At 34.1% G+C, this 10916-nt stretch overlaps 1 protein-coding gene across 1 annotated transcript; it reads right to left on the bottom strand.

Moving 5' to 3' along the window:
• Positions 1-6718: 6718 nt before the first annotated feature.
• Positions 6719-10916, bottom strand: LOC137715955 (filament-like plant protein 3). The gene is made up of 5 exons (XM_068455326.1): positions 10623-10916; positions 9809-9963; positions 9278-9458; positions 7488-8806; positions 6719-7173 (listed from the first exon to the last, which is right to left on the bottom strand). The coding sequence occupies exons 2-5, from the start codon at positions 9917-9919 to the stop codon at positions 7009-7011; spliced, it is 1776 nt and encodes a 591-aa protein (XP_068311427.1). The 5' UTR covers positions 9920-9963; positions 10623-10916; the 3' UTR covers positions 6719-7008.

The raw sequence follows: 10916 nt of genomic DNA, 5'->3' as shown, positions 1-10916 counted from the left end.
TGCATGATTGCTTGAAAAGGGAGAGGGAAAGTTAAGTGTTAGTTAGAGAGAGAGGGGGAGAGAGAGAGAGGGGCAAGGAGAGAGCGTGGAGTTAGTAGTACGGAGTTGGAATTATTTATTTCTCCGTCGATGCAATCGAAGACGATCCGACGTTTTTTACAGTAAAAAGCACATTTTCTCCTCCACCTGCTGTGAACAACTCTTCTATGTGACATTGTGGCGTGGTATTTTATGTCAAAATTAAAAATAAAAACGTCAATAAAAACTTACACGTTATTATTTTATTGGTATGAGACGCTACTGAAACTAAGTAGTTGTCACTGAGAATGAATATCACATTGATGAAATGAGGGATCTTGCATGAGCTTAAGTTGGGTTACTCCTCATATTGGTAATTAGTTTTATGGCAGAACCCCAACTTTCTTCATAGTATCAGATTGTCCCACGTGTGAAGCCAAATAGCCACACATGCTTCACATCATCCCGTTGAGAATGAATTCCACATTAATAAGAATAAAGATCTTGCATACGCTTATAAATAAATTAAATTACTTCATATATTACAATGATTTTATGACGGAACCCAACTTTCTGTATCATACCAATCATTGTCTTACTCTCACCTGCTGCCTCCTTTATTTTTTAATTCTTACGTTGATAAAACAATTTAATAATTTTACGTTTGGTTGTCAAGTAAGTACGCAAATTTCCACTTATTAACAATTTTACGTTTGGTTGTCCGGTCAAGTACGCAAACTGCAAAGTCGAAGTACTGATCATAGTGCCTTTTGTGGGAACCTGGCTATTTGAGGTGGAATCTCGGCTTCACATGAGCATTTCAAATTTAATGCCTGGTTCGTTTTCTTATTTAATGTTCGTGTTTATTTATTGGTGCTCAAAATAATACACATCAACGTCCCAACAAGAAGGTTGTTTCCTTAATTCAGGTCGCGTATACACGCTACTGCGAAATCATGTATTAGTGTCGTTATGATAACCAACAAGAAATGTATATTACCATCGGATATTAAGTAAAATCCGACAGAAAATAGATGCAGTGGCGGATACAATAAGTGACAGAATTGCCAAAGTCAGGAAATAAATTTTCGGACATAAAATATTCTAAAACCAATAGGAATTGTGTTGGATATAACTAACAGAGAATGTATTAATAATGAATAAATAAGACCATTCTCTGTCAGATAAAACCGACAGAAAATATATAAAACCAACATAACTTGTGTCAGCTATAACCGACAGTGAATATATTAATAATAAGTAAGAACATTCTCTGTCGGATAAAACCGACAACAAATATATTAATAATAATAAAAATATAAAAAGGACATGAGAGCATTCTCCCTTCTCCTCCTCGTTGAGCATTCTTCTCCTCTTGTGTTACTATGAACTTCACATCTTGCACAATCTGTATTCGAGGCAAAGAGCAGATTCAGAACCCAAACTAAAAAAGCCTACACCATGACCCACAATCAACAGGTTTCATGTAGATACCGACTATCTTTCAGTTCAAAAGATGGTTGGACATATTGAAACATATTAGAGAAGGGAAAAAAAAAAATAGTTTCAATCTGAAACATTTGCATCTGTTCTTTTCCGCAAACAGTTATCACCTAACCATAGACATCAATTAGCAGCCTTTGCAATTTACACATGTTTTCAATGTCTTATAGTGCACATCCAATATCAACATCAATCTGCAAATCTTATCGGCTATACCAAAGTGTAACACTAGTTGTTTTAATATATATCAAAATAACCCTTTCAACAGAAGCTATGTTCCAATGTTTTTTGACATAATGTACAACTAAATAGATACTTACATATCCCCCACCACCAATGAAAACGTCCTGAACACTCTCTGATGGTCATGCCGCTCTTGACATCAATGTTAGGAGTGGGGAGGCGTAGCTTTGTGGGGCATTCATTGTCCCTAACCTCCTCCGGATCCAAAGGACAGTCAGCCGATGCATAGTCTTCAAGAACAGAGACAGTTCCAGGGAAACATCTCCCATCATCTCATAAGGTTTGGCAAGAAAAACATATAGGTGAACAACAGAAGCAATGCCCATCTGTGCAGGGTGAAAACGCATAACTGTCAAACTAAAATATGTTGCATACAGATGGTAAAATGAATAAATCTTTTGTCGCGTAACCTATGTAACATTATTGAGAAATGTAAGACAGTGTAATTCAGAATACTAATAGCAGAATAAAACGAGAATTGAGAAGAAAAAAACTATTAGTGACGCTTTTGTCGACCAATTAACCCTTAATTTTATAGCAACACCTTTAGATGAGAAATAATAATCTCTCAAGACCACATCAACTCATAAAGTAAATTACCATTTAAAAGACTACGACAGTAAAAATTGAGTGAAAAGACACAATTACGGCATGCAAACTGTGTTACCCAATGAAAGATTCTAATGAGCAAAAGGGAGGAGAAAGAACAGATGAAGCAACGACACAAAGAATCAGAGAAAGAAAAAATCCAAAAACCACATAACGGGAGAAGGGAGAATGCTCAACAAAAAATATAAAAAGGAGAAGGAAATGAGGAAAGGAGAAAGGGGGGAAGGAAGGGGGAAGGGAGAAGGCACCGACACAAGGAAGAGATGGAGGGGTTTTATTTTGGAAATTTTTCATTATTGTCGGTTTTAAAATTTTCATTACTGTTGGTTAAAACTAACGATAACATTTTTTAAAATAAAAACCGACAGAAAATTTTCATTAATATTGGTTATAAACGACAGAAAAAAAAATGGCGACAAAAATCCCCCCAAAATTCCCTCCCAAAATTTTAAATTCCCCCCCATAATTTTGTTACGATTTAAAAAAAATAAAATAATAATTGTTTGGTTTAATAAATAAATAAATAAAATATATTTAAATAGAATACATTTTAAAATTTAAATAAATAATTGTTTGGTTTAATAGATAATAACTCATGTAAAATATGCGATAAAGAAACAAAAAAATAATTGTACAATGAAAATGCTATCACACAAACTAAATAGTGTCTAATCAATACTTTAAAAGCATAAATAAAAATTTAGCACAAATTACTTTTCCCACTTAAAAATTTAGGCAAATTTAACGGAGATATGCATTTTACAAAACTAGTTTTAATGATCAAACCGTAAAACTTATTTGTAAATACTATAAGATCGCATACGTAAAAAATCACAAAAAAAAAAAAATTCAGAGATTAGGTAACAGAACAAAAGTTTTCGACGGTTATAAACGAAAAATTACAATTTAACGGTTATTTTAGCTCTAATTTTTTTGATTTTTTACAGCTACACTCCTCGACCCTATAAGAATGCATTGAACGAATTCGATCTTCAATTTAAAATATTTACACTAGTGGATACCATAAAATCTTATTTTATACTTGATGGAAGTATAATATTAACTCTAAGTGTTTGTTTAACCTACCGTTTTGATGCGATATGTATTCTACGAAACTTTTTCCAACAATCCAAAAACTTATTTTTACACACTCCGAGATTGCATACGTAAAAAATCGTAAAAACAAACATTCAGAGATTACGTAATAGAACAAAAGTTTTCAACGGTTATAAACGAAAAATCATAATTTAACGGTTATTTTAGCTTCGATTTTAATGATTTTTTACAGTTACACTCCTTGACCTTATAAGAATGTAATGAATAAATTTGATCTTCAATTTAAAATATTTACACTAGTAGATACCACAAAATCTTATTTTATACTTAATGGAAGCATAACATTAACTCTTAAGGGTTTATTTAATATACCGCTTTGACGCGATACACATTATACGAAACTTTTTTCAATGATCTAACTGTCAAACTTGTTTGTACACACTCCGATATCGCATACGTAAAAAATCACAAAAAACAAACATTCATATATTAGGTAACAAAACAAAAGTTTTCGACAGTTATAAATGAAAAATCACAATTTAACGGTTAGTTTAGCTATGATTTTGATGATTTTTTACAGCTACACTCCTCGACCCCATAAGAATGCATTGAACGAATTTGATCTTCAATTTAAAATATTTACACTAGTGGATATTACAAAATCTTATTTTATAATTGATGGGGAAGTATAATATTAACTCTTAAGTGTTTGTTTAATCTACCGTTTTGATGCGATACACATTCTACGAAATGTTTTTCAACGATCCAACCGTCAAACTTGTTTGTACATACTCCAAGATCGCATACGTACAAAATCTCAAAAAACAAACATTCAGAGATTAGGTAATGGAACAAAAGTTTTCGACGGTTATAAACAAAAAATCACAATTTAACAGTCATTTTAACTCTGATTTTGATGATTTTTTTACAACTACATTCCTCGACCCTATAAGAATGCAATGAATGAATTCAATCTTCAATTTAAGATATTTACAATAGTGGATACCACAAAATCTTATTTTATACTTAATGAAAGTATAACATTAACTCTTAAGTGTTTATTTAATCTACCATTTTGATGTGATACACATTTTACGAAACTTTTTCAATGATCTAACTGTCAAACTTGTTTGTACACAATCCAAGATCGCATACGTAACAAATCACAAAAAACAAACATTCAGAGATTAGGTAACAAAACAAAAGTTTTCAACAGTTATAAATGAAAAATCACAATTTAACGGTTACTTTAGCTCCGATTTTGATGATTTTTTACAACTACACTCCTCTACCCTACAAGAATGCATTGAATGAATTCGATCTTCAATTAAAATATTTACACTTATTTTGTACTTGATGGGGAAGTATAACATTAACTTTAAGTGTTTGTTTAATATACCGTTTTGATACGATACGCATTCTACGAAACGTTTTTCAATGATCCAACCGTCAAAATTGTTTGTATACACTCTAAGATCGCATACGTAAAAAATCGCAAAAAAAAACAAACATTCAGAGATTAGCTAACAGAACAAAAGTTTTCGATGGTTATAAACGAAAAATCACAGTTTAACAGTTATTTTAGCTCCGATTTGAACTACACTCCTCGACCCTATAAGAATGCAATGAATGAATTCGATCTTCAATTTAAAATATTTACATTAGTGGATAAATCTTATGTTATACTTAATGGAAGTGTAACATTAACTCTTTAAGTGTTTGTTAAAATATTTAAATCATGTGTTTATTTATTTATAATCAACATAACATTTTAAAATAATAAAATAGCCAATTTATATTGGTTATAACCGTCATAATACTAAAATAATAAACGCCAGAAACTAAAATAATAAAATAGTCAATTTATGTCGGTTATAATCGCCACAATTAACTAAAAACTGCCAAAATATGTTAAAAATAAATTTATGTTGGTTATAACCGCTAGAATACTAAAATAATAACATTTAGAAACTAAAATAATAAAATAGTCAATTTATATTGGTTATAACCGTTACCATTAACTAAAAACCGCCAGAATATGTTAAAAATATTTATTTAAAAAAAATTCAAAAATACTGGCGGATATAACCTACAAGATTTTATTGTTATCTGACATTAACTGAATGATGTGTCAGATATCTTTTATCCGACATAATGGCTTATTAAACCGACACCATCATCCGACACCTAAAACTAATATTGTAGTAGTGCGAACTTATCAAGCATGTATAATAATAATAATAATAATAATAATAATAATAATAATAATAATAATAATAATATTGTGATTGTATTCATGCGATTACAAGTAATGATGGTACAAGAAATCTAAGGATAATAACATTAAGAACTAGGAATTAACAATCTAAAAGTTATAGTCACTTTAGTATTACGATATAGTGGTATTCCTCTTTACTTATAAGATAGATTAATTCTCGCCAAAGATAAATTTAAACAACATTATTGCTGGCTCATTATGAGATTAAGTCCACCTCTTCTCTCTTAATGTAAATGATATTGTTTGTTAAAAAAAATAAACATCACATACCACAATTAAAATTGGCCCAATTTTCCCGCCTCTACCCAGTAACCCAGTAATTCTTTATCCTTTCTCATAAGCCCAAATAAGAGAGCAAGCACATCTGCCCTCTCGACCCTATGGTTCACCATTTGCTTGGCGCATATATTTTGCCCTCTTGAAAACCTTCTCATATATATATGTAGGGTGTGAGGAATTTGGCTAGCCACACAAAATCGCCCACTTACAAGTAGAGATAGATATCATCTGATTGTAATACAAGTAGATAAAAACATTCTTTTAATTTTATCAAGAGGCTTGTATCTTGAAGTTACAAACGACCATTATAAATGCACATAGAAACAGTCTACAACTTTAGACCGCGATCGACATGTCTCTTTTAATATTGTCCAATGCCTTATGAAAGCATGCTTGGTCCCTTATTGTTTGCTCTCAACACGTCATCACACGTGTGACAAAGTTTCATACCTAATACACATATACAAATAGGATGGCGAAAAGCACGTGTGATTCACACATGGACCAACATGCACCTCATGCAAAGTACTTTTCCTGGAGTGAGAAACAATGTATTTGGCCTTTATTCAATTCCTTGAAGTTACAGCCTTGAGAGTAAATTTATTATAAAATGTCCCACAATCTAATACTTTTTGCAAACAACCATTTAGTGTTATGATCTAGTGGTACTTTTAGGTTCCATTTTAGCTAAAAGTGAATTCAAATCGAATTAATATCGAATGTATTAAAAAAAATCCATAAACAATGTGCCTTACAATGTATTATTGTACTGTACCTTGTTTCAACATTACCACCACGTATGTAAATACAAACTGTAGATTGAGGGGCATTGATTCCACAGTTATTGCTATACAATGAATCTTAAAAGACCTAACTACAATTTTCCTCTTACAATTCTCGTTTGCTGCTTTCAAAATCTAGCAAAAAGCTCACTAAATCCATTAAACCCACCAATATTTGAAGGATTTGGCTAATCATCTGCTGTTTTCAAAATTTATACTAGCCTCAGATTTGGGTGTAAATCATGTTGTTCCACACTGTATGCCCGTGCCGATGAGCTCCGATGGCCTTTCAGAGTCCACCAGGAAGTCCTCCAGTGTTGCAAGTGACTTCAACTGTTGGCCAAGAGATGCAATTGTTTTCTGGCACTCTGCATATTTGTTCGCAGCCAATGCTAGCTCTTTCTCCTGCCACAAACAAGAATACAACGTCAAAAACCAACATATGTGAATGATAATCTCTAATCTCTTTTATTGTTCTTACTTTGATTAGATCGCATACCACCTAAGCTTAATTTTATTCTTAAACTGTACCTACACCATATATTGTTTCCCGATGAGTCCATAATGTTTAGCTCTCTTTTCTACTCAATCCTACCATCCATCTACCATTCTCATTTCCACTACATATGTATTCCCCTCACTTTTCCTTCTATTCCAACATGCATAGTTTCATTTACTATAATTTGAAAATTGGGTTTAGCGTGTTCAAGAAAACCGACCTGCTTTATCTTCAATTCACCATTAGTACTGCGCAATCGTTGGAGCTCAACCTCACGCTGGAGCTCAGCTTCATGTTTCATACTTAATAGCTCAGTCTCCAGTTTTTGGCATTTGGCTACATTTTCAGCTGATAAATCTCGCTCCTTAGAAACCTCTTCTTCCAGTGAACTAGCCTTTAAAAGCAAGGAGTTGTATTCCTTTTGAACAGCTCTTAGTTGTGACTCTGCAACTTCTCTCATTGTTTGATAGGACTTTACTTCTTCCTGTGCATCATACATCGAGTCATTTGCATGAGCCAACTGTCTTTTAAGATCTTCCAACTTCGTATCAGCCTCCATAAGTTGACTCTGTGATGTCTCAAGCTGCTTTTGACACTCGGTCAGAGTCATCTCGAGTTCCACTTTTTCTGCTGCCATCTTCTCTAACTTCCCCTCAAGTTCCACAGTCCTTTGTATCATGGTTTCAGGTTCAGTTCTTAAAGGGTTTTCCCTAACGCTAGGTTGACGACAGTTGTCATTTTCTGTATCTGGAGTTGCGGCAAGCCTTTCCATTTCAAGAAAATCATCCATGAGATTGATTTCTACTGAAGGGACGTATTTTCCAAACCTCTTCTTGTTCTTAAACTGGCCAGGTTCTGTTATTTGAGCAGGAGCCCGTGAATCTGAATGGCTTGGATCATGCTCCAAGCCACTCACTTTGTGTGTATCCAGATCAATTGCCACTATCCTCTCCCAACTATCTGACTGGCTATCTGTAAAAGATTCTGCACAAACTGAGGATGCAGAAAAGGATTTGTGATCATTAGCCGGTAATGCTTTGCGAGTCAAGACTTTTAGCTTACGGCACTCAGCTTCAAGCTTAGCCACTTTTTTTATGCTCTCTAAATATTGCTTGCTGGCTGTTTCAGCAGCTTGGGTGCTCAAATCTCTCTCAATAGTCCTGACTTCTAGCTCCTTCACTCGAGAAAGAAGCTTAAGTTGAAGATCAGAGTTCTCTTTTTCAGTAGCATCAAGCTTTGAAAGCAAATCAAAATCAATTGAGGCAGCAGCTCCCGATTTAGCAGTTTGAAGTTGTGCTTCGAGCTCAACAATCTGACTCTCAAGCATGGACTTTGAACTTTCCCACTCACGAGTTCTTTTGGCAACAACATCATTGGTATTCTTGTCTTGCTCTTCTCGTGCCTGTCGAAGCTGCCTCACGCATTCTTTCAGTGCTCCATCGAGATGACCAACTCGGTCTTCAAGAGCTGATTTTTTCTTATTTGCAGCCTCAAGTTGCTGTCTTAAACCAACCGCTTCATTTTCAGCCTTCTCCCAGCCTACCATTATAATGGAATAGAGGAACAACTAATAAGACCCTTTTTAAAACGGGGAAATGCAATATAATGTAAAAGTATCGACGACACCCATTGTACAAATACTTGAATATGACTTTTCATGAAATTCTTGTTCTTGTTCTTGGAAAACGAAAACTGTTTCAGCAAAATCCAGTAATGGCAGATTGCACAAGTATGCGAACAATGCGGATATATAGTCATTAAATACCATTCATAATAAAATGTGCCTTAAAATAGGAAGAAATCGCAGTTGAGAAACACTTTAGCTTTCTATTTATATCATTTACATGTTTTCTCTAATTTCGGTTATTAATTTTGAGATTCGCATCCTTAGAGTTTCTTTTTTCAGAGTAAAGAATACAGATTATGCACAACAAGATTCAAGAAAGTAGCCTAAATTTCAAACTGCAGTAAAATATAGTGGGAGCAAATGGAAAGCAGAAAAGTTAAAACCTGAGACAGCTTCTTCTGCAACTTTAGCATGCTGCTTTACCAAATCATCTTTGGCACTACAGTTAAGAAGAGCAGCGGATAATTTCTCCGTCAAAGCCTCAACACTCCCATTAACTTGTCGATCATCGGGTGGAGCTTTAGAAGTGACTTCTGGCGATAGAATGCTATGAGTTGGATTTGCCTTTGATATCAAAGTAAGAAACATTGGAGTTTGGTCAATAACATCACTTGAACAGAGAAATAATCATGCACTTAGAGGACAAATATTCAGGTGAAACTCAACAACACAGGACAGCTTTTAACTTTTTGACAATGAATTCACTTGCTTTTTTTTTTTCACCTTGTTAGAGAGAGAAAGAGAGATGAAAAAATAGTTTTGTGCAACCGAAAGAAACAATGATTTAAGTAACAAAATGTTAAGTAGAAACATTCACATCTGCAACATTCATGCAATTCGACTATCCAATCAGTAATCATACTTCAAAATGCAAACTGAACTGTACGAGAACAATTATTGCGAAAGCCATCAACCTGATCATCAGAAAATCTTTCAGAGTGAGAAGATATGGATCCCGAACTCTCAGTGTCGCCGGGACTCTTGTCTGATGACTTCCTTTGCCACAGCCGACTCCGCCTGTCCATCTGGAATATCAGCAATGCCGCAGCATCTCGATCAGAGCCTTGGCCTACATTATCATCAAAGTTTCATGATAATGTTATGCACCATTAGAAAGCAACAGGCCACCTTGACTCGAGACCCCAGACACACTGTTGTGCTTGAAACTTAAGGTTCAAACAAAGATACGATAATTTAAATCAGAACCCAGTTGAGTAACTTGCTGTATAGCAAATGTTCGATCGTCAGCAGAATTGCTTAGAACTCACTTAAAATATACAGTCCAAATTTTGATCCAACCAACCTCCACCAGTATTCCAGCACCAACTACCAAGTTACCAACCCAAACAAAGAAAGAGAGAGAGAAAGACCTAGGACTCTGTCTCTATTTGTATTTTGTATGTAGATTCAAAGTACCCCTTAATTAAAAAGCAATACAACTGGGATGGAACACACTTGCTTAGCTTGCTTGCTGATGCTGATGAGTCCTGACCCTTCACCCACCCAACGGCCAAGGATATCCCAAGAAACTGGAAATAGATATACTACCAACTAAACCCAATCCATTTGTAGTCACTTATCAATTACAATTTGCAAGGAATATATATATATATATATATATATATATATATATATATATATATATTCAAAAGATATTGTTTTCTACAAGTATAAATAAATTGAAAAAAAATGAATTGAATGGCAGTAAATAAGTAGAAGACAACCAACCTGCAGATGCTGCACATCTCAGGACTGAGGAGGAGGAGGAGGAGGAGGAAGCAGGGGCAAAGCTTCTTTCTTTATTTCTTTTAATTTTGATTTAATTTACTTTTAATTTTAATTTTAATTTTAATTTGGAAGAGAGGTTTTTCTTCTTCCAGGTTGAGGTCCATGGAAAAGGACAAATCTGTTTTATCATCATCAACACCTCTGCCTTTGTCTTCTTTCTTTCTTTCTGCTTCCTTGAGCTTAAATGGTGGCGTGTCACCCTCATTCCCGCCCATCAACCTCTCGCTCTCCCGT

Source organism: Pyrus communis, chromosome 1 (assembly GCF_963583255.1).
Source record: "Pyrus communis chromosome 1, drPyrComm1.1, whole genome shotgun sequence".
In the NCBI taxonomy this organism is placed as follows: Eukaryota; Viridiplantae; Streptophyta; class Magnoliopsida; order Rosales; family Rosaceae; genus Pyrus; species Pyrus communis.
Note: the sequence above shows the minus strand (reverse complement) of the source record. Positions and strands in the feature narration are given on the sequence as shown.